This window comes from Halichoerus grypus, chromosome 9, assembly GCF_964656455.1.
Source record: "Halichoerus grypus chromosome 9, mHalGry1.hap1.1, whole genome shotgun sequence".
Classification (NCBI taxonomy): domain Eukaryota; kingdom Metazoa; phylum Chordata; class Mammalia; order Carnivora; family Phocidae; genus Halichoerus; species Halichoerus grypus.
In genome coordinates this window covers 45,085,456-45,110,559 of record NC_135720.1, presented here as the reverse complement: position 1 = coordinate 45,110,559, position 25,104 = coordinate 45,085,456, and the positions used below count along the sequence as shown (strand labels likewise).

At 41.8% G+C, this 25,104-nt stretch overlaps 1 protein-coding gene across 1 annotated transcript; it reads left to right on the top strand.

Moving 5' to 3' along the window:
• The first annotated feature begins 277 nt into the window (after nt 1-277).
• Nucleotides 278-2,467, top strand: CALHM6 (calcium homeostasis modulator family member 6). Its single transcript, XM_036082242.2, has 2 exons — nt 278-1,107; nt 1,979-2,467. Exons 1-2 carry the CDS (start codon nt 568-570, stop codon nt 2,399-2,401), a joined length of 963 nt encoding a protein of 320 aa, XP_035938135.1. The 5' UTR covers nt 278-567; the 3' UTR covers nt 2,402-2,467.
• Nucleotides 2,468-25,104: the final 22,637 nt, after the last annotated feature.

The window sequence follows — 25,104 nt, the reverse complement described above, 5'->3', positions numbered from 1 at the left end:
AAGAGGACAGAAGATCGTGGAGGTCCTAGAACTTGAGCTGGGCTTTGTTGTGATTTAGCTTATGAAACTGAAACCAGGAATCTGTCCTCGAGTAATGTTTCCTGTAACTGCCTAGTTTTTTTGTAATCGTTTGGGTCTGAGAGTTGGCTTCGGAAGGAAGGCGGCTGCAATAGGGGAAAATCTGGCGTTTTGCGTTTACGCCAGTAAAATTTAATACTCTTTTATCGGGTTAGCTGCACTGAATCAGGAAGGGTAAGTGAGGGAAGTCCCTGGTTTCTCGTCAGTTGGGTGGACCATTCCATGGAGTCTCTCCTCAGTCAAGTTCCTGAATTGTGAGAGAAAAGTCACCAGTGATCCTGAGGTCAAAGGGTCTATCAGCCAGAGTTGGTTTGCTTGAAATAAGAAAGCGAAAGCTCACGGAGGCCCAAGAAGCCCTTTCCCCCCCTGTCGGGAAGCTGCCGCTGAGCAGAGTGGAAAGCCCCAGACCTCAGCCCACCCAAACCGTTGGAGGAGCAGGGCCGTGAAGAGGCAGAAGCTTCCAGGCCTGTCCACGGCGCCCCCGGGGGTATGAGGCCCATGGAGAAGTTGTGGACGGTGCTAGACGTGCACCTCAAGCATCACAGCACGCTGGGCTACAGCCTGGTGACCCTCCTGACGGCGGGCGGGGAGCGCCTGTTCTCCACCGTCGTGTTCCAGTGTCCCTGCAGCGCCACCTGGAACCTGCCCTACGGCCTGGTCTTCCTGCTAGTGCCGGCGCTGGCCCTCTTCCTGCTGGGCTACGTGCTCAACGCGCGCACCTGGCGCCTGCTGACCGGCTGCTGCGCGCGCAACGCCCGCACGGGGGGCTGCGGCGCGGGGCTGCGGGGCGCGCTGGTGTGCGCGCAGCTCAGCGCCGCCGCCGCGCTCGCGCCGCTCACCTGGGTGTCCGTGGCGCTGCTCGGGGGCGCCTTCTACGAGTGCGCCGCCACCGGGAGCGTCCCCCTGGCGCGGCGCCTGTGTCGGGGCCGCGAGGCCACCTGCGAGGCCCAGCTGCCGCTGGCGCCCTGCCATCAGGCCCCGGAGTCCGGCGCGCAGGACGTGCTGAAGGAGCTCAAGGCCCAGTCGCAGGTCCGGCGCGGGCCGCTGGCCGCCGTGGGGAGCATGGGAGAGGGGCCGGGGGAGGTGCAAGCGGGGTGCCCTGGCTCCAGACGCAGGGCGCGGGAAGACAAACTAGACTGGCGACTATTTCAGTAACACGAATGAGAAGGAGGGAAAGCGCACGGACAGTTTCAGGCACCTGCTGTGGGCCGGATGCCGCGCCGGGCCCTTGACCTCCGATCCCGCATTATCCTCTTGATACACCATGTGCAGGTCGAGGTGTTTGTCCAGCCAGAAGAAGGCAGATTTGTTACAATGAAATGGGTTGTCCTGGCTCTAAAGCCACCACCCCACACTGCTTCTGGGCTTATAAAGCCCAGAGGTTCTTGAAAATGAATGCTTGTTTCTTTGGATTTGCCGAAATTCCACGTTTTGAATTCTAGCGGAGTGATATATAGGCAAGGGCGCTTGACATGACTTGGAAAATGACTTGTCAAGCAGTTCTACCGAGGGGTTTGGGAGGTTACCGGCACTTCTTTCTCCTAAGAGACTAAGACCTAAAACTGTTGCTTGATCATCATCATCACTGTGAGTAGTTCAAACTCTATGTAAGAAGTTTTAAATTTGGGGGCGCCTGGGTGGCCCATTTGGTTAAACGTCGGCTTAGGTCATGATTCCAGGGTCCGGGGATGGAGCCCTGGGTGAAGCTCCCTGCTCAGCGGGGATTCTGCTTCTCCTTCTCCCTCTACCCCTAACTTACCCTGCTCGTGCGTGTGCCCTCTCTCTTGCGTGCCCATGCACTCTCTCAAATAAATAAAATCTTTTTTAAAAAGGATTTTAATCTTTTTTTTTTTTTTATAAAAAATGTGACTAAATTGCTGTTTTGTTGTGTTTTCCTAAGGTGCTGGGCTGGATCCTGATAGCCGTTGTCATCATCTTCCTTCTGATTTTTACCTCTGTCTCCCGATGCCTATCTCCAGTTAGTTTCCTGCAGTTGAAATTCTGGAAAATCTATTTGGAACAGGAGCAGCAGATCCTTAAAAGTCAGGCCACAGAGCATGCAACAGAATTGGCAAAAGAGAATATTAAATGTTTCTTTGAGTGCGCACATCCGAAGGAATCCAACACCCCCAGCATTAAAGACTGGCAGCAAATTTCATCACTATATACTTTCAATCCAAAGGAGCAGTACTACAGCATGTTGCACAAATATGTTAACAGAAAAGAGAAGAGTCATAGTATCAGATCTAACGAAGGAGATGCAGTGATTCCTGTTCTTGGCTTTGTAGATACACCTGGTATGAACATTGCTTCTGGGTTATGACCTTATTAATGAATACGGGGAAAGTTCTTTTGAGTTTTCGCTTCATTAAAAAAAACACAAACTTTGGGGGCGCCTGGGTGGCTCAGTCGTTAAGCATCTGCCTTCGGCTCAGGTCATGATCCCAGCGTCCTGGGATCGAGCCCCACATCGGGCTCCCTACTCAGCGGGAAGCCTGCCTCTCCCTCTCCCACTCCCCCTGCTTGTGTTCCCTCTCTCGCTGTCTCTCTCTCCGTCAAATAAATAAATATGTTTAAAAAAAAAAAACAAAACACAAACTTTGGTATTGTTTGTGCCTGCTCTTTTTTCGATTTTTCAAATTGTGGAAACAATTTTAAATCAAATAAAAAATTAGAACTTTACCTATGTATTATATTAATTATAAAAAAGGAAGCAAAGTCTAGTGATTCACTCAAAGTGACAAACTGGAACGAGGTCAGAAGTTTTATATACCTAGTCTACGGTCCTTTTCACTGAATAATAGTGCTGTCAAATAAAAGACTTCAATAGCAAAAACTGAAAGAACAAATGAACTTCTGACCTTTCTTTTAGGTTATCTGATGTTAATTTCAAATTCACTGTCTTGCAGATAACACCTTGTTTGGAACATTAAAATACTGGCATTTTACGGCTCTAATATGGTTGCTGAACAAAAACCCAAAAAATTATCACAAAAAAGGAAAGTAAAATTAAAAAATACAAGATATGAGAAACTAGGATAATTGCAAGCAAAACTGTTGGTTTTTGCTTGCAGGATCGGAGGGAAAATTTTAAAGCATTTTATCATGGGAAATTTCAAATATGCCCAAAAGTAGAGAGGACAGTGTTATGAACCCCTGTAGAGTATTACACAGCTTCGATAGAGTATAGAAGTCCGATAAAACCCACACCATACAAATAAATATAGAAATACAGATTGCGACCTGGTTTAGAGTATGGGAGGGGACTGAAGAAATCTGTGAGAAACTGCAACCCGAAAAATAGAGCGTTTCCGTTTGCACAACAGCATGGAAAGGACTGAGGTCAGAAAGATCTTAGCACAGTTGGAAGCCTTAAAGGTGACCGGAAGAGACGAAGCAAGGGACAGGTCATGCAGCTCCTTGAAGTCATGCAAAGGAGTTTGGTTTTCATGCCATGAGCAATTTAGGAAGATTGTTCTGATATTCTTGTGGAAAAAGCCATGGCGGGGAAGAGGGAGAGCCAACATGGAAATGGAGAGACTGATCAGGGCACCCCTGCAGCGAAAAGAGGTGGGAGTGAACTTGAACTGGGTTGATGGTGATGAAAACAGAAGTAGAGAGGTTCAAGGTGGATTTTGATCACAGACATGACAGGCTTTGTTGATGGAGAGGATGCAAAGATTTATTGAGAGCAATAGCGTCTGTAGACAAAATTCTGTTGCTTGACAATACCAGGGGACATTAGATTGTCATTTGTGCACATCTCCCAAATTTATGGCTGTTTTGTGTATTTTTAAAAATAAGGCATGAAAATTGTAAACTGTAAAGGAATTGAGCACTGGTTCTATTTAGCCCTTCTTCCCCTCTCGACAGATCTCTGTGTTGGCCTCTATTTGCCCTTTGTTGCGCAGGATCATTTAAAAGAACTAACCAGTCAGCAGAACTGAATATCCTATTGTGGAAACCTGTTGTGGAGTCATATAGTACACGAAAGTTGACGGCAGAAACTGTATGATCAGTTTCTTTCTATTCCCTAATGAATAATTTTGAAAATCGTAGCATGCTTACTTTTATTTTGCTTCCTGTATTTCATTTTCCCATTTTTTTTGTATATTCTTCTCTTTCAGTATCCCACCCACCCCAATCCATCCCTGGTCTGCCATTTGTCCTTCCATCTTCAAAAGTATAGTCTCCATTTTGTCGACTTATGCTCCACTTTCTCTTGCACAGTATTAATTATTGTTAAAGTATATATGCTTAAGAGAAAACACGATAATGGTAGAGAGCTGTGTGAAGTAAAAAGTACCTCACTCCTTTGCAATATATTTTTACCAGAGGAAGTCATGTACTCTGTGTCTACACAAATATTATCGTACTCTAAATGTGGTTCTGCAACTTTTTCACATAAAATATCATTGTTACATGTCCATATGTAACAATTCCCCTCATAAAAAAATTACTGCATGGTGTTCTACTGATTAGTAGGATATGATCCCTTTTTTGTTAAAAAATACACATGCAAATATACATATGCATTCATATAAAGTATATACATAAAGTATCTATAAATTTGTCAATTTTGGTCAATTCTCAAGACTAAGGGAGAGGCAGAGGAATGAGGCAGAGGAATTTTTCTTTAAACTTCATGTGTTTTTGATTTTTTTTTTTTTTGGTAATGAATGATAAATGTTACCTGTATAATTAGAAAAGGTTAAAAAGAACCCTTACAAACATGTAGGGCTTTGCAGTCTACAGGAAGTTTTATACGTCTCTCTTCATTTCGTTTTCACAAGTCTGTGGGATACCCGGGAAGCCCATCACTCACACTTCCAAGTGAGGAATTGAAGGTTAGAGTGGTTACATTACCAGTCCAAGGTCACACAGTCAGTTGAAAGTGGAACTAAAGCCAGGGGACTGAGTCTATCTGGATCACGTGGTTCAAAGTGGCCACTTGGTGTTTTTATTAGTGGGCCAGGTTTTTCCCTTTTAAGCCCACCTGTCCTCATGGGCAGAAAAGATGCAGATGTTCTTAGTGACTCTTAGTATTTTTCATCTTGTTCAGGAACTTGTCAACTGCTGATAGCTGAGGCCACTTTGAATAAACATAATGATATCAGGACACAGCAGTTAGTTCATGGTGGGAACACGGTCACCACTGTTTGGTAGGACACACTACTCCTAGAAGCCTGGCCCCAGATGGACACATCATGGGCTCACAAGCATTTCTACACTTGGTGTATACAGTGGATCCTTGAACAATTGGGGCTTAGAAGGGCTGACCCCCACACAGTCGAAAATCCATGTATAACTTTTGACTCTCCCCAAACTTAACTACTAATAACCTATTGTTGACTGGAAGCATTAATGATAACATAAACAGTCGGTTAACATGTATTTTGTATGTTCTATGTATTATTTACTGTAGTCTTACAATAAAATAATCTAGAGAAAAGAATGTTGAGAAAATCCTAAGGAAGAGAAAATATATTTACAGTATTGTACTGTATTGAAAAAATCTCCACATAAGTGGACCTGTGCAATTCACATCTATGTTGTTCCAGGGCCAACTGTATTTATTCGCTAGCTCACCAAATGATTCTTTATAATCACCCTGGCTTCATGCCGCCCTAAAGGCTTAACTTTAGAAGAGATTCAGACACGGGACCTGCTAAAAATATTTGCTTTGAAACAACCATATTGTTCTAAGAGATGATTCTGCACTGTGATGAGTTCGGCAAGATGATACAATTTACAGAGCTTAATAAGAGGAGGCGTGGTCTCTTTGCTCCTCTCAAAGCCATGTGTACATATATCAATGTTCTACAGACTAATTAAAGAAGCAAGTCCTGGGGAAGCATCTGCAAATAGACTTAGCCCCCTACACAAATGTCTCTGGCTGGAAAACATCTCGAAACCCCTAAGTTTCACAACACCTTATCTACCAGGTGGCCTGTTGTAAAGAACTCTTCCTAAGACGAAAGATGGAGAAACGCTCCCTGAGTCAGCCCCACCGCAGCCGCCACCGTCTGTTTCGTCAGTGGCAAACTCCCACTGAGTGCCTATCATGTGTCAAACACTGGGTCTGCCCTGCAAGCGAAGCCTTCAGTTGATCTTTTGTCTCTACCTCTTCATTGCCTCCTTATGAAATCTCTCTTGTGAATTGCAATGTAAGGACAGTGGAATTGATTATATGACATTCTTATCTAAGTCAAGAAAACTGAATCAAAAAAGGGATACGGTCTGTCAAGACCCTCTGCCACAAGGAACAAAACATTAAAAACTTCCAAATGAAAGAAATTTCTATAAGATTCGGCAATTTATTGTCATTTAAAAAATTGTGGAATATCCAAACAGCGAAGAGTATATGAAACATTTGTGTACATTTTACAGAATAATTACACAGTGAACATCTATGTAACCACTGCAGAGGGGAAAGAAAGAATACATCTCCAGCACCCCAGAAAATGCCTGCTCCAAGTGTCACTCTACAGTCTTAACTCTCTCTGCCTAAAAGTGGTGTGTGTGGTGGGGGGCAGGGGGGTTGTGATCATTTCCTTACTTTTATTTATAGTTTTACCACCTATGTATGCATTCCTAAATTATTAATGGTTAGTTTTGTCTGTTTTTGAACTTTATATGAATGAAAACATTCTCTAATCAATTCTCTAAGAATTGTTTTTTATCTTTTTTGTTTGTTTTTATTTGATGGATTCATCCACAGTATGTCTAGAACAACTTACTTATTTTGATTGCTGGATAGTATTCTACTACATGAATATACCACAATCCAGTTATCCATTTAACTACTGATGGACATTCGGTTTGTTCCCAGTTTCTGGCTCTTAGAAGCAATGCCGGAGTGAACCTTCATGTATTTGAATTCTAGGAGACACGTGCAAGTGTTGCTTCAGGATGTGTTCTTGGAACAGATGGAAGTGTGAAGGCATAGACGTATTCCAGCTTGCTAGATAATATCAAATGTGTGCCATAAGGGGTGGACCAATCTATATTACTATGAGAGTTCCTTCTGTTTCTCGCCTCTGCAGCACTTGGTATTTCCAATTATTTACTGTTTGTCACTCTAGTGAGTATGTAATGGTATTTCTCATTGTGTGTGTGTTTTAAGATGTTAAAAATTTATTTATTAGAGAGAGCGAGAGAAAGAGCAATCAAGAGCAGGGCGAGGAGCAGGAGGGGAGAGAGAGGGAGGGGTAAAGAATCCCAATCAGACTCTGCACTGAGCTCAGAGCCCGACGGGGGTGGTAGGGGAGTTCGATCTCACAACCCTGACATCATGACCTGACCTGAAACCAAGAGTTGGACGCTTAACTGACTGAGCCACTCAGGTGCCCCTCTCATTGTGTTTTTAATTGGCATCTTCCTAACCATTAAAGCTTTATGGCATCTTTTCCTAGGTTTACTAGTCATTTGGATATCCTCTTTTATGAAATGCCTGTTTAAGGCTTTTGCCCATTTTTTTTCCTATTTAGATTGTCATTTTCCTATTGATTTATATTATTTCATTGTTATTCATCCACTTAGACTAACAAATATTTATTGAGTGCTTGCTTAGTTCTGGGCATGTTCTAGGTACTTGGGACACAGCAGTGAAACAACAGCAACGACCCTGACTTTGTGAAGCTTGCATTCTAAGGGAAGAGAGAGATAACAAACAGTAAGGATAATAAATAAGCAAATAATTGAATGTAAAGAAGAGAAGAAGACTGTGGGGGAAAAACAGAAAAAGGAGACCACTCTAAGAGGCATTAGAAATGCTGGAGTTTTGTTTTGTTTTAAGATTTTATTTATTTATTTGACAGAGAGCGAGAGAGCATGAGCAGGGGGAGCGACAGGCAGAGGCAGAGGGAGAAGCAGACTCCCCGAGGAGCAGGGAGCCCAATGCGGGGCTCGGGGCTTGATCCCAGGACTCCGGGGTCACAACCAGAGCCAAAGGCAGTCGCTTAGCCAACTGAGCCACCCAGGAGCCCAGAAAATGCTGGAGTTCTGAGAACTGTTGTCCTCACTGAGCAGTCGCCTTTGAGCCAAGCCTTAAAGGGGTGAGGAGTTAGTCGGTGTGGCCTAAGTAGTGAGCTAGGGGACAGAAGGAGGCCATGAGGTCAGAGAGTTGAGGGGGCGGGAGCAGGTCATAAAAAGCCTTTGGGCCAGTGTAAGGACTTTGTTTTTTTTTTCTGAATGAACTGAATAGCCACCTCATACCTTCCCTACAAAGCCTAAATCAATGGATGACTGAGTTAGTTGGATACATTAGGATAATCAATGGAAGGCAAGAACATGCTGATTAAAAAAAGAGGAAGTGGTACTCCCTTTAGACTATAGATGACCTTAGTCCTGGAATTTGGGAAATGATGCCCAACTAATGGAATATGTTACTGTGGAATTAAAGTCAGATGAAAATATGTGTGTGTGTGTGTGTGTGTGTGTGTGTGTGTGTACATTAGTTCTTTTATGGTACCTTGAGTACATTTTTGAAAGTTTTTTCTTTTTCTTTTCTTTCCTGTCTTCTTTTCTTTTTGCTAGGAGGATATTAACCTAAGAAAACTTGGTTTGATAAGATTATTGATAATGGAGATAAATGAGCTTATATATTCAAAAGAACTTGTATAATCACAGATTGCTTTTAAAGCTCTGTGGGTCACCACTTTTTTACACCATACACAGAAGTAAATTCAAAATGGATGAAAGACCTAAATGTAAGACAGGAATCCATCAGAATCCTGGAGGAGAAAACAGGCAGCAACCTATTTGACCTAGGCTGCAGCAACTTCTTACTAGACACATCTCAGGAGGCAAGGGAAACAAAAGCAAAAGTGAATTATTGGGACCTCATCAAGATAAAAAGCTTCTGCACAGTGAAGGAAACAATCAACAAAACTAAAAAGCAACCTACAGAATGGGAGAAGATATTTACAAATGACATATCTGATAAAGGGCTAGTATCCAGAATCTATAAAGAACTCATCAAAATCAACACCCCAAAAATAAATAATCCAGTTAAGAAATGGACAAAAGACATGAACAGACGTTTCTCCAAAGAAGACATACAAATGGCTAACAAACACATGAAAAAATGCTCAACATCACTCATCATCAAGGAAATATAAATTAAAACCATGATGAGATAGCACCTCACACTGGTCAAAATGGCAAAAGTTAACAACTTAGGAAATAACAGATGTTGGCAAAGATGTGGAAAAAGGGGAACCCTCTTACACTGTTGGTGGAAATGCAAACTCGTGCAGCCACTCTGGAAAACAGTATGGAGGCTCCTCAAAAAGTTAAAAATAGAACTACCCTACGACCCAGCAATTGCACTACTAAATATTTACCCAAAGGATAAAAAAATGCTGATTTGAAGGGGCACATGCACCCCAATGTTTATGGCAGCACTATCAACAACAGCCAAATTATAAAGAGCCCAGATGTCCATCAACAGATGAATGGATAAAGAAGATGTGGTGTATATATATATATATATATACACACACAATGGAGTACTACCCAGCCATCAGAAAGAATGAAATCTTGCCAACTGCAGTGATGTGGATGAAACTAGAGTATATTATGCTAAGCGAATAAGTCAGTCAGAGAAAGACAAATATCATATGATTTCATTCATATGTGGAATTTAAGAAACAAAGCAGATGAATATGGGGGAAGGGAAGGAAAAATAAGATGAAAACAGAGAGCGAAACAAACCATAAGAGATTGTTAAGGATAGAGGACAAACTGAGGGTTGCTGGAGGGGAGGTGGGTGGGGGAGATGGGGCAACTGGGTGATGGGCATTAAGGAGGGCACTTGTGTTACATGCAAGTGATGAATCACTAAATTCTACTCCTGAAACCAATACTACACTATATGTTAAATAACTTGAATTTAAATTAAAAAAATTAAAAATAAAATAAAATAGAGCCAACAGCATAATAATGGTGGTGATAATTTTTGGATTCATTAATTTTCAATTTAGGTTAAATAAGTTTTGAATTTGTCATATTTTTAAAAACATATTTATTTACTCTAGGAATGATTTTTTGCAACAGATTTTATAATATGGCTTTTATTTATCTTGATATACACAATTTTTTTTCCAGTCCAAATGATTACATAAGTTTGATTTTGAAAGCCTTGGAAAAAAATTAAAAACAAGAAAACTCTGTAGGTCACTTTAAAATGATTCTCCTTGTCAAGTTTTGGTCTCCATTTAACCGATGCTTTCATGTTCACATCAACTTCTTAATATATTCATTTTCAGTCATACAAGAAACATCCAAACATATATTGAGAATACCTACCAAACGTGGGAGTGTTTATAATACTATGATTAACAGCTCAGTCACTGGAGACAAAGTATTAGAGACTGGGTGGCTTACGACCAACAGAAACATTTCTAAACAGTTCTGGAGGCTGGGAAGTCCAAGATTAAGACACCATCAGGTTCAGTGTCTGGTGGGTGCCCATTTCCTGGTTCATAGACAGCTATCTTCTCACATGGTAGAAAGAGTAAGGGAGCTCCCTGGGATCTCTTTTATAAGGGCACTAACCCCATTCACGAGGGCTCTACCCTTATAACCTGATCACCTCCAAATTCCATCACACTGAGTAGATTATGTTATTTGAGAGAACACAGAGCTTTGGGGCACGACCATTTTTTTTTTTTTAAAGATTTATTTACATTAGAGAGAGAGAGAGAGAAAGGCAGGGGAGGGACTTAGGGAGAGGGAAAGAGAATCTCAAGCAGACTCCTCGCTGAGCGTGGAGCCCAATGTGGGGCTTGATTGCATGACCTGGAGATCATAACCTGAGTCAAAATCAAGAGTCGGATGCTTAACTGATTGAGCCACCCAGGCATTGGGGCACCACCATTTTATAGCAAGTAGTAATCAAGCCTGCTCTTTGTCCAAGACAGAAATTATTTAATCTCTCAGTGTTGCTTGCTGCAAACACATCCTGAGAAATGACCTGGGTAAAAAGCAGTCAGAGCCTTGCATTCTTGTCATACTAGTGAGACATGTAAGAGCACGCACAATACTTTCTGTCTTTCAAGCCCCCTTTCAAATCACACTTCCTATTCAAAGCATTCCCCAACGTCATCAGTCCATAATAACTTTTCTCTGAACTCTTATGACTGCACCTCTCAAATTCAATATAGCACTTGATCATGTACCTCTTTGTGTCATATTAACTGTGTTTTCTCTTTTCAGTGTGGTTTTATGCCTTCTGAAGACTTAAAAAACATTATCTTACAAATCCCACAAAACAGCAACAAAACTGATAAAAACAACTGAGAAAGATTAAATATTTTTAAAATTTTATTGAGATGAAAAAATTTAAAGTATGACAAGTGCTTCTTGAAATTTTACAATACAAGGTATATACCCATAGATAATAAATCTGCACTTTGATAAATACATTATCATTCCTGGACTTGAAAACCATGTGTTCATAAATCAGGTGATCTCATGTCATTTGCTGGTCTTTTGTGTATGGTACTTCATTTCTTAAAGGCAGATTATAGAATAAGAAAAGCAATTATATAAATATGTTTAATATTTTACTTACACAGAGTAAAGGAACAAAATTTAAAAGACAGAAGTTGTTTGTTTTTTTTTTCATGGAGTATCCACCAGCAATTTGGGTTTCTGATGTTCCACAGGCACAGTTTGGGAAACATTACCTCAGTTAATCAGAGGCAGATGGAAAATCAATTGTTGTTTGGCTTACTTCATAATATTTTTAAATCACGCAGTCTATCCAAAACTAGTAACTTGAATAAACTTAAGTCTGAGACATGGTCAAGCTATGGGGCAACTTATTTCGATGGGCAAGCAAGTAGATGGATACATTCTGGATTCATTAAACCATACTTTATTTCACAGAGACCAGATCATCATGTGTCTAGGCATCTTTAAAGATACTTAAAATCACTTGGAGTGAGGGCAGCGCATAAAATAAAAAACAGATGTTTTTCCTCTCAAAAATCAAAACAATCCTAAACCTTTTCTCAGCTCCCAGCTCTGCTCAAGATTTCTTGATGAGATGATTGTTCCTATTCAATTCATATGCAATCTAAGACTAACTTAAAATGAGTCCACATTTTTTAACTTTAAATCTGTTTGCCACTGTTCATACCAACAGAATCCCACAATTTTCCAGCCTCATAAGCACATTTATCCCAGCTAACAACTGGTTACCTCTCCCTGCAGATGCATGATGAAGCTTTCTATAAGCCTTTATTTTCTTAAAATCTAAACCTTTATTCCAGATCCTCTATGTTCCCACTCCAATTTGAGATTGAATAATTTACACTTATTAAAATTCAGGTTGGTAAATATGGTTATTGGCAGTGAAAGACAACTGAAAGAGGTACTCTGGTTAAAATTGTTGGTTTGAAAGTATATGTTCAACCACAATAAAACAAAGCAAAGGACTCTTTTTCACATCATAAAGCAAGTAGAGAACAGGAGAGGAGAAAGCGACACAATTTGTAGAAGTTGGAAAGCAGAGAGTAACTGGTAATTTTCCGAACGGACTGAGAAATCTAAATCCCAAGCCAGAACTGGAGAAAGATAAGAAATATGATTTGTACCATCGGACTGTTTAAAAAAGCTCAGGAATTGGGGCGCCTGGGTGGCTCAGTCATTAAGTGTCTGCCTTTGGCTCGTGTCATGATCTCAGGGTTCTAGGATAGAGCCCCACATCGGGCTCTCTGCTCGGCGGGAAGCCTGCTTCTCCCTCTCCCACTCCCCCTGCTTGTGTTCCCTCTCTCGCTGTGTCTCTCTCTGTCAAATAAATAAATAAAATCTTAAAAAAAAAAAAAAGCTCAGGAATTAGCAGCACCAGTCACCTCTGGAAATGGGGCTGGTGGTGGGGCTAAAAACAGCTTTCAGCCAATCTTAGATGTCTGTCCTCATTCCAAGTGGCTGGGCAACCCTTCTCTGTACCCTAGGAAAAGATGGGAATTTCAATCTCTAGATACAGTTTTTCAAAAAGATTTCTGAACTGAGGAACACTAGGCTAGTTGAAGGCAGGGACACTATATCGAATACATGGGAATTAAGTTAAAATGTACACACCGAGTTTTTATTTCCCCAGCCTTCTTACCCAACCTGGCTTCCAGAATGCTGGCATTCAGGCCGTTATTCTCCGGGCAGTAGGTCAGAGAAGCCAGATCAAGCAAATCTGGCTGCCCAAGAAAAGAGATTTCCATAAAACAACACATTTTGAGATTCACATTTAAATTCCCCAACTTATTATCCTATGTTGAAGTCCATAATCTACAAACTCTACCAAAGTTCATATTTATATTTTATCCAATTTGAGTGGATAACCAAGGAGCTCCAGAGATTTGAAAGAAGTAAGAAAGACAGAAGTCAAAACAAAGAGAAAAGTCTACTTGGAAGAAGCAGAAATTACACTTTTCAAAAAAATTTTATTTACTTACTTCAGAGAGAGAGAGCGTGAGAGAATACATGGGCAGATGGGAGTCAGCCAGCGGGAGGGAGAGGGACAAGCAGATTCTGTGCTGAGCTCGGGGCCTGACGTGGGGCTGATCCCATGACCCCAATATCATGACCCGAGCCGAAACCAAGAGTCAGACGCCCAACCGACTAAGCCATCCAGGTGCCCTGAAATTATACACTTTTTTTAAAAAAAGATTTTATTTATTTATTTATTTCAGAGAGAGAGTGAGAGAGAGTACAAGCTGAGGGAGGAGCAGAGGGAGAAGGAGAAGCAGGCTCCCCACTCAGCAGGGAGCCCGATGCAGGGCTCGATCCCAGGACCCCAGGATCATGACCTGGGCCGAAGGCAGACACTTAACCGACTGAGGCGCCCCTCAAAATTATACACTTTTTAAAAATTAAAAAAAAAACCCACCATAATGATTTTGGAGATATGAGGAGACGTTATATGTATGAAATGAGAATAGAATGGTGTTAAAAAACATTTAGAGAACAAAAGAGTTTGTGGAGATTAGCATGATAGCAGAAATTAAAAATTTAGTGAAAGGATTGGAAGATACACTTGGAGGAAATCTTCTAGGAAGTAAAGGATTAAGATAAAGAGATGGGAAAGAGAGAAAAGTAAATTAGAATACTAGTCTAGGAGATCTATCATCCTACTAATAAGATTTCAGGAGAAAACAGAGGAAATAGGTAGAATAGAATAAGAAATCGTCAAAGAAATAATTCAGTGTGTTTTCCCCAGATGGAAGGACATGAATTTCTTTTTTTTTTTTCCTAAAGATTTTATTTATTTGAGAGAGAGAGAACACAAGCAGAGAAGGGCAGAAGGAGAAGCAGGCTCCCCGCTGAGCAAGGAGACCAACATCGGGCTCCATCCCGGGACTCCAGGATCTTGACCTGAGCCAAAGGCAGACACTTAACTGACTGAGCCACCCAGACACCCCAGAAAGAGATGGATTCCTAGATGAAGAGTTCCATGAAGGAACTGGAAGTGGGAGGATACAGGTCTACAGTGAGGTGCACCATGGGGCAATTTTGGAACACTGGGGAGGAAAAGATCCTAAAGTTTTCCAGAGAGAAATAACAGACCAAGAATTGAAAATCAAGTGGCATTGAACTTCTGAAAAACAACTAGAAGCTGGATGATTATATTTTCACAAACTTTATCTCCTATTCACTTTTTTTTTTTTAAAGATTTTATTTATTCATTTGAGACACAGAAATACGGAGAGAGAGAGAGCATGAGCAGGGGGGAGACAGAGGGAGAGGGAGAAGCAGGCTCCCCGCTGAGCAGAAAGCCCGACGCGGGGCTCGATCCCAGGACCCTGGAATCATGACCTGAGCTGAAGGCAGACGCCCAACCATCTGAGCCACCCAGGCGCCCCTCCTATTCACTCTTTATTAGGAATCTACTAGAGTATACACTCTTCCAGAAGAGGAAGTATATCAAGAAAGGATGATCATAGAATCAGGGAAACAAGAGATCCCATAGAGGATAGAGGAGAAGGGAATTTTTAAATGATGGTAAAAGGAAAAGACAAAAGTGATGGCAATTTAGGGGCACCTGGCTGGCTCAGTTGATAGAGTAGCTGATTCTTGATCTCGGGGTTGTGAGTTCAAGCCCCATGTTGGGTGTAGAGATGACTTTTTAAAAAATGGTGGTAATTTGGCCCTGCATAACAAAATTAGCCCTGTAGGCGTTAGTCAAGGGTTAGACAGGAAGAGAATACAAATTCTAATAAAAAGATGAGTTTTTAATATTTTACTGGAAAATCACTGCAACCTCTTTCAAATAGTGTGTGATGGCTTTAAAGCATGTCCACAGATTCTGTGAAACACCTTCCTTCAAGAAGTAGAGATGAATTCCCTCCCTTGGTTGTGTGCTGGACTTAGTGACTCACTTCCGAGGAATAGGAAAAGGCAGAAGGGATGACACGCGTGTTCAGAGCATGGACCAGAAGAGGTCCTGCAGTCTCCTTGCTCTCACTCTCTCCCGGACTGCTCTCTTGATGGAATTCACTGCCAGGCTGCGAGGGTGATGAAGCAGCCTCTGCAGAGGCCCATGTGGTGACAAACTAACCCCCCACCCACAGCCTTGTGAGAGGCCTGTCTTGGAATTAAATCCTCCAGCTGTTGGCAAGTCTTCAAATGACTGCAGACTTAACCGATACCCTGATGGCAGCCTTGAGAGAAGCCCTGAACAGGAACCACCCAGCTGAGCTGCTTCTAAAGTCTTCTTCTTTTTTTTTTTTTTTTTTAAGATTTTACTTATTTATTTGTCAGACAGAGAGAGAGCACAAGCAGGGGGAGCGGCAGGCAGAGGGAGAAGCAGGCTCCCTGCTGAGCAAGGAGCCCGATGCGGGGCTCCATCCCAGGACCCTGGGATCATGACCTGAGCCAAAGGCAGACGCTTAACTGACTGAGCCACCCAGGCACCCCTGCTCCTAAATTCTTGACCCATAGAGACAGTGAGATAATAAATTGTTGTGATAAGCCACTAAGTTATGAGGTGATTGGTTCCACAGCAAAAGGTAACTAATACAGAGCCTACTGAAATCTGCTAATTTGGCTCTGAGGTCTGTCCTCCCTAATGTTGCTAAGTGACATTACATCTCATTTCCACCACCTGAGTGTCATAGACTCCTCTTCCTCTGCAATTTTTCGAGAGAGTTTTAGACTGTACTCATCTATAAAAAGAACTGTAATTTTGATGGGTTAAGGAAATGGGATTTGCATATGGGCAGCTACCGACTGGTGTGAGCATCTCTTCCTCCTTCCCATGTGCGGTTCTCAGCAATATCAAGATCTTAGTTTAAATTTTGAGTAGGTGTTTTTCCTGACTGTGATAGCTAAGCAGCAAGACAACATCAGAAGGCTTGAGACTTCTTTAAGAAGATAAATTGATAGAAAACGTAATAGATTTGAAAATATTGAGAGAAGATGTATGCAAGTCAAGAATTTGAGGATTAGTGATTAGAATAGAGAAAGCTAAAAAAGTATGAAAATATTATATTGTTAACTCCAGGGAAAACCAAAAGTTGCGGAGGAAAGGAAATCTCCTCTTAGGATGCAACATGGTCCAGTGGTCTATAGTGTTTACACAGTCATGACAGTGGAACCACTGAATATTGGTCTAAGTCCAATTCCACCATAATAGGAGGGATGAGGGTCAGGAAGTTTGCCTCTATGTGTGGTTAGGATGAAGGATGTGCATGAGAAAGCCTTATATTTCTCCGTGGAAATAAAAAATGATGTCTCCAGCTGAGAAATCAAGAAAGAGCTATATAAGAATATTATGTAAAAAAATAAGGTAGATACCTTAAGAATCAGTTGACAGGAGTAGAAAGGAGGTGCTGATGTGATGCAGGAAAGGGTAGAAGGCAGGAGTGGTGGAGGTCCAGGAGGGGAGGTAGGAAATAGTTTATATTCTTATCCGACTTTAAATTGTTTGTGTGAATACATTTTTAAAAAGTAAACTTAAAAAGAAAAGAGAAACAAGAGAATTCCTAAAATGATCATTGAAATGTATGGAGAGAATCTGCCGATGTTACCAATGTTACTAATTGGCGCTTTCCATCTTTACCAATGCCAAAGTCGCTTTCAGGGGTCCTCCAAATAAGGTTCTTACACCTACAGAGAGGACTATCTACATGACACTAGCTTCCACTTAAGATCTTCCTGTTTTCTGAAGTGATTAAAAATAATTTTATGCCTGGAGCCATAATGATCTGCCCGTAGAGAATAATTTTTCTTGTGTGTCCTGAGATGAACCAAAATCTTTGGTGACCTCTTTAATTAGTTCTGGTGACTGTTTTGTTTTCTCTATTGATTTAGAGTGTGAAAAACAATATTCTGGTTACTGACTAGGTTTTGCTCATTTTAGCTTTTCCTTCTCTTTGCAATGTCACTCAGAAATTTTTGAAGCAGAAGCCAGGTTGATTTAATAAATATTTATCACGCATCCGTTGTCTGATCATAGCCTAGTGCGGGGGGCAGCCCCGTAATCAAATAATTATAATGCAATGAAATTTGGGTGAAGATTAATTTTTCTACATGTCAGAGAAACAGGAGAGTGATAATTTGCTGGGGAGCTGCCTCAGATATTTATGGAATGAGGCAAGATACACACTAAGGAGTCGAGAGAGGTGAGAAGGGGAAGGTTTTAGAAAGCCTGAGCCCTGACGAGGTTTTTGGAAGATGAATTGCTTGCCAGGTGTACGAGCAGGGGAAGAGCATTGCAGGGACAAAGAAGACCACGTGAAAAGGCAGAGGCACAAACCGCACTGTGTATTTAGGAGCCAAATTACTTTAGCATTCCCTGAAGGCAAGGCCTGGAAAGCAGAGCAGAGGGCAGGTCACAGAGGGCCTCATTTGTCCGCATAGGAAACTTACACTTCCCCCTGTAGACAATGGAGAGGTAGTAAGGAAATTGATGATACCATTGGGTATAGATGATCATTCTGGTGAAGGATTTTTTTTTAACTTGGTATTATGAAAGTTTTATAAACACAGAGAAAAAGAGAATAGTATAATGAACCACTATAAACATAGATTTCAGAATTATAAACATTTTTAAAACGTGTTTATTATGGGGAAGTTTCAAGAATAAACATAAGAACATAATGTAAGGAAGCCTCTTGTACCCCTAAGTCAGTTTCAACAATTATCAACTCATTACCCATCTTATCTACACTCCAACACATTTCCTTCCATTCCTAGATTGTTTTGAGGCACATCCCAAATGTCATACAATTCCACCTGTAAGTACATAAGTATATATCTTAGAAAAGAGTACTTAAAACACTCACAGAATGCATACCACTGAGTGTGAACGATGACGTGAACTGCAGACTCTGGGTGATTATGATGTGTCAGTAGAGGTTCATGAGCCTAACACCAGAGTGGTCTCTGGGGGAGAAGGTTAGTAACGGGGGAGGCTGTGCGTGTGTGTGCGTGTGTGTGTGTGTGTGTGTGTGTGTGTGTGTGTGGCGGGGTGGTAAATGGGAAAGCTCCATACCTTCCCCTCAGTTTTGCTGTGAACCTAAAACTGCTCTAAAAAAAACTAAGTCTTTTTTTTTAAGATTTTATTTATTTATTTGAGAGACAGAGCACAAGCAGGGGGAGGGGCAGAGGGACAAGCAGACTCCCTGCTGAGCAGGGAGCCCAATGCGGTGCTCCATCTCGGGACCCGAGGATCATGACATGAGCCAAAGGCAGACGCTCAACCGACTGAGCCACCCAGGCGCCCCTAAAAAAACAAAGTCTTAATTAAAACAAAAACTAAAACAAAAACCACCCCAAAAGGCAAACAAAGTCCACAATACCATTATCACACCTAAAAAACAATAATTCCTTAATATCATTAAATATCCAGTAAATATTCAAGTTCCCACATCCCTCATAAAGGTATTACTTCATTCTTTTTTTTTTTTTTAAGTTTGTTTATGTTCTAGTAATTTCTACACCCAATGTGGGGCTCACACTCATGATCCTGAGATGAAAATCACACACTCTTCCGACTGAGCCAGCCAGGCGCCCCTAAGGTATTACTTGTTTAAATTGGGATTCAAATAAGGTCCGTATACTACAAAATGTGTGTGTCCCTTAAATGTCTTCTTAAAATATTAATTCTTTTTTTTTATAAAGATTTTATTTATTTATTTGACAGAGAGAGAGAGAGCACAAGCAGGGGGAGTGGCAGGCAGAGGGAGAGGGAGAAGAAGACTCCCCGCTGAGCAGGGGGTGCAGAGAGCCCAGCTCAGGGCTCCATACTAGGTCCCTGAGATCATGACCTGAGCCAAAGGCAGGTGCTTAACCGACTGAGCCACCCAGGCACCCCTAAAATATCAATTCTTTACTGTAGTCATTTGATTCATTATTTTTAAAATTGTTAATTGTGGTAAAATATACATAACAAAATTTACCATCTTAACCATTTTTAAGTGTACAATTCAGTAATACTAAGTATTTCACATTGCTGTGCAACCATCAGCACTATCCATCTCCATCTGCATCTTGCAAAACTGAAACTCCATACTCATTAAACAATGACTTCCCAAACCCCCTTTCCCCCAGCCCCTGGCAACCTCCATTCTATTTTGTTTCTATACGTTTGACTACTCTAGGTACCTCATGTAAGTGGAATCATGCGATATTTATCTTTTTGTGACTGGCTTATTTCATTTAGCATCATGTGTTCAAGGTTCATCCACATTGTAACTTCTGTCGGATTTCTTCCTTTTTAAGGCTGAATAATATGCCATTACAAGTATATACCACATTTTGTTTATTCATTTATCCTTTGACGGATGCTTGGGCTCTTTCTACTTTTTGGTTATTGTAAATAATGCTGCTATGAACATGGGTGTACAGACATCTCTTTGAGACTCTGCTTTTGATTCTTTTAGGTATATACCCAGAAGTGGAATTGCTGAATCATATTTTTCGTTCAATTTTTAATTTTTTTTTTTTAAAGATTTTATTTATTTATTTGACAGAGAGGGAGATAGTGAGAGCAGGAGCACAAGCAGGGGGAGTGGGAAAGGGAGAAGCAGGCTTCCCGCCGAGCAGGGAGCCCGATGTGGGGCTCGATCCCAGAACCCTGGGATCATGACCTGAGCCGAAGGCAGACGCTTAACGACTGAGCCACCCAGGCGCCCCCAATTTTTAAATTTTTGAGGAACCACCACACTGTTTTCCATGGAGGCTGCACCATTTCACATTCCCACTAACACTACACAAAGATTCCCTTTTCTTCACATCCTCTACATACTTGTTTAAAAAGATATTTCTGGGGTTCTGTACTATGGTTTATTCAATCAGCCCTCTACAGGTAAACATTTGGGTTTTATTTTTTAGTTAATACAAATGAATAAACTTGTGCAGACATCTACAATTAATATTTTGCCATATTTGATTAATATTTTTTGTGAATTAGTGTAAAGAAAAATACAAATATGTTGTCTTTTTCCAAAGTTGTTTAACATATACCTGTAAAGAGATGACAATATCCTACATAACTACCACACCACTCTCACACATAACATAATGAAGAAAATAGTGGTGGGTTTTTAGGGAGAGCAGGATGAGGGAATCACTGCTGTGGTGGTAAGGATGAAAACTAAGGCAGTGGCAGTGTAGGGAAAACAGGAACTTGATTCAAGAGATGTTTAGAGAAGGGTGGGTATTATTCAGCAATACTTGGTGATATAATGAGCACTTTTACTTGGCTTTTTAAAGATTACTTCAATTTACCTATGAGGGTGAATAAAATCTCTTTTGATAATGTGTGCACTTTCATTCTATTATAGCCCCTGTGGTTTTTAATTTTAGAACATGTGCCTTGAGGAAAATGAACCCTTGAAGGAGCCAAAGGACAAGTCAAATAAAGAACATTCACCCTATTTTTCATGGAGCCTCTGGCCACACCAGAAAATTCAGGGGCAGAGCAAATATGCAGTGAAGTTGTGGTCCCCTGCCTAATCTGTCTCTTCTTGAGCAAAGCAGGGTCTATAGTTCCGTGCATGATCAGTCAAGGCATCCTCATGGCCAAAGGAGCCTGTAATTACACAGACACATTCCATGTGCTTTATATTGGCATTTCAGAGAACCTTTCCCTAAAAGGTTGACTTTAGCAATAGAAGGCCACATGAAGAAGACGGTCCCCTTTTAACAACGGGACCATTATCTAGGACATAGACTATTGGAAGAAAAAGAGGTTTTGCAGGGAGGGAGAGGACATGATGAGCTGGCTTTGGGACACACCAAATATGTGCTTCTGGGACAGGTAGGTGGAGTAGAGAATAGCAGCAGATGGGTGAAGAGGGTAGAGAGGAGAGGTTTTCTGTGTAAGGTGGTACTATCCAGGGAGAATGTCTACCTCGAGCAAAGTGCCAACCATTGAGCCTGCATATAGCAAAATTTGGGGAAGGAAGAGGAACTGGAGAGGAATGAGAGAGACTTATAATCAATAGCCAGCTGAAATACAAGAGAAGAGTCAGGATAGAGAAATTTAAGGTAAGCACTGGCAAGCATTTTAACATAGAATTAGACACTTTCAAAGCTGGCTCTCTTTCATAGGCAATTCGGGCTGCTGTACCTAAACTCCACAGATCTGGTGACTTACACAACAACAGACATTTATCTCTCACAGTTCTGGAGGCTGGGATGTTCAAGATCAAGATGCTAGCAGATTCACCGTCTGGTGAGGACCCTCTCCTTGGTTTATTGGTGCCTGTCCTGTTGTAGCCTCACATGGAGGAGGGAGGGAGAGATCTTGGGTCTCCTTCTCTTTTTCTAAGAGCGTTAATCCCATGATGAGGGCCCCATCCTCAAGACCTAATCTAACCCCAATCACATCCCAAAGGTCCCACCTCCAAAAACCATCACGTTGGGAATTAGGGCTTCACCATATGAAATCTGGGGGGGCGGGGGGTGGGCAAACATTCAGGCCACAGAACATTTTCTTACTACATCATATTTTCTTAAAGTTTGCCAGTAGAAGAAGTGAAACAGTGTTAAGAGAAATTTTTTTTTTTCCTAGGACGGTAGAGTCTTGAGTATATTTTTAGGCTTATGAAAAGGAGCCAAATGGAGGGTGAATGTGGATAAGTGACAGAGTAAGGTCCCCGATGAGGTAGTGGGAACTCGAATATGCCTGTGTCTGTCAGAATAAGCAATTCCACATGTTAGCATTTATTTATTCAATTTGCTCTTTCCTGAGGTCTTTCTCGTGACACCGTGATCACTTTTCGGGTCTCAGTAACCTTATTAATGTAAAAAAGTAGTACACTTTAGATATCTCCAAGACCATGTTTCGTCCTAAACTTTTATCTTTATAGCTTTTTCTATAAAGTCCACCATCCCAGAATTGAAATGAACTTTCTGAGTTATTGTACCTCTCTCTCCCTGCCTCCAAGCCAAAGCTGCTGCAAATATTTCTGCCTATAAAAGGTAGCTACCAGACATATCATCAAGACTTAGTTCAACTATATTTAACTTTAGATTATGGAGTACAAATCTTTGCCAAGAGACAGTTGGCCCAGTACATGCACAGAAACACCATCTTAATCAACTATGGAGCCTGGAGCAATTGAATTCTTGGCAAAGAATTGCCTCTTGAGTTGTCTAAGCTCAAGCAATTGATTTTGGGCCTCCTTTCCGCCCATTCATTCATTTAGATTTCACATCCTCATGAGGGACTCCATCCAGCAGGTGTTCAGGAAAGCTTAAAAAGCCAATTTTTCACCTCACAAGGAGGTTGAAAAGTATATTGTTTAGACCTGGAGCTTTTCCTGACTGTCAGACATGCCCTAGGTGGCCAGAAGACAGTCACAGGTTATACTTGTCAGGAGCTACTGATGGTGGGGGAGGAGATTTGCTTCTTCCTGTTGGTTTTAAGAGTCTGCAGCAGTAAAAAATATGTCTATGGACGTTTTTACTTATTAGCTCCAGCTTTTGTGCTGCTTTCCCTGGGGTGGTTTTATTCTTTTCCCCCAATAGTGGCATTTGCTAGCTTTTCACAAGATCCTCTATGAACCCTTGGAAAATCTTTCCCAAAGGGAAACGATGTCATTTCTTGTACATGTTTGGGAAAATCACCTGACAAGCCTTGGTAGTCCGGTTTTGGGGCTTTCTGTGGTTTCCTTGAGGGGTCTTTTCTCAGTGTGTACCATCAGCAGTTTCAGAACGCAGGAGTAGCGGGGACAACTTTGAAGCCACAAATCCATTTGCTGCATGGAAGAGCTCTCTAAGAGGGCCTGCACCCAAATCTCTCTCTTTCCTTTGGAGACAAAGGAAATCCTGTTTGTGATCCAGGTAGAGTCTCAGGTAAGCGCCTCCCGTCAGGATGTTATCCCCCTTGTGTTGGAGTGTAGGTGGAGAATGGTTCATCGGAGCCCAGAAGTAAAGGTGATCTATATTTTCTCCACAGGCATGTGTATGATCACTTAACCCGAAGGCTGGGCTGTTTTCTATTTCTGGGTGTGAGTGGGAGAGCATGAGCCATGGCCTACAGTAGAAGGTATCCTCATCCGCCTACCCTCCACCTCCATCTCCACAAAGACCCTGCCTCACAGGGAAGATTGAGGCCACAGGTCATGAGCTCTGTCAAGGTCTTCCCCTAACATCTCCCATCACATCCCCAACCATGCCCCATCTCACCATCTTTGCTCTTTTCTCAGGGGATGGGGTAGTCTGTGCCATTCAGAGTCAAACTTTTTTGATCTGGATCCTGACCCCTTCTACGTCCCCAGAGCCTTGCTTCCTCAGTGATTCCCTCTCTCCTCTATCTTCAAATGTCTTGCATTATCAAACCCCATGTCCCTTCCCTGGCCTTTCTTGGCTTTTCTGTGGCATCTAATGATCGCTGTGGCTATGCCTTGGTCTCAGCTGTAAGGCGACTACGGCGGATTGAGTAAGAACTGGTGTCTCCTTCTCAGATTATAGACTGGTGCACTAGACTGCCACATCCCCTTTCCTTCTGTCTGCTTATTTGCCGGAACCACTCTTGGTCAACCACTGGTCATGTCCAGCTAAAGTTCTGGAAGGTTTACCAGAATGAAGAAGTACAGCAACTGGACAGATTTTTTTTTTTTTTAATATGCAACCAAGCAGGATAAACAAAGGTTTGCTCTCCTTTTTTTTTTTTTTAAAGACTTTATTTATTTATTTGAGAGAGAGAGAGTGAGCGACAGAGAACGAGCAGGGGGAGGGGCAGAAGGAGAGGGAGAAGCAGGCTCTGCACTGAGCAGGGAGCCCGATGCGGGGCTCGGATCCCAGGACCCTGAGATCATGACCTGAGCTGAAGGCAGACGCTTAACGACTGAACCACCCAGGCGCCCCGCTTGGCTCTCTTTTCAAAGAAGAAAATGCTCGTCCTACCAAGTTTCTATGGCTGGGGCGGTACCTATCATGGACTTTGGTGTTACTGAGGAGAAATTAATTAGCCTCCATAGCTGATGGAGGAGGCTGTGAAATATAACAACCACTCAGAGTCTACCGTCCCAACTGACAGTCCCTTAACAATGAATAATACCATCTCTTTGAACGTTTACAAAAGTTAACATTTAGCAGAACTTGATTAAAGTGGCCTCTTTGGTTACAAGAGTTTTAATGTCATTGTCTCACTTCATGCATCTGGTTTTCCATATTTCTACTTTGGTCCTTCATAAACAGAGAGAAAAGGGAACTTTCCACTTATTCATAATAGTCCATTCCAACTGCTAAAGAGAGCCAGGCTTCTAATAATGACTGGATGAACCTAAGAGCTTTGAGAAGACAATAAACAAGTATGAGGACTGCTGAGGGAAGTATTTCTGATTCCTGGCAACTCAAACAGTGAATAGGCACCCAGAGCAGGTCTCACCAGTAAACAGCTCAGGTAGGAATCTGGTGATGCCTTTTGAACAGCAATAAACTCTCTCTCTGCCCCAAACTTTTCTTCCCTTTTGGCTTTGCCAAGACGATAAAAATCTCTGCTTTGATCAAGATTTGGGGTTCAGAGGGAAGGCTTTTATGAAATAAAAACTCTGTATTTACACTGTG

Bases quoted from the DNA above. Each gene is read 5' to 3' on its own strand.
- CALHM6 (XM_036082242.2), top strand. From the start codon at position 568: ATGAGGCCCATGGAGAAGTTGTGGACGGTGCTAGACGTGCACCTCAAG. The intron at 1,108-1,978 runs GTCCGGCGCGGG...TGTTTTCCTAAG, and splicing joins AGCTCAAGGCCCAGTCGCAG to GTGCTGGGCTGGATCCTGAT.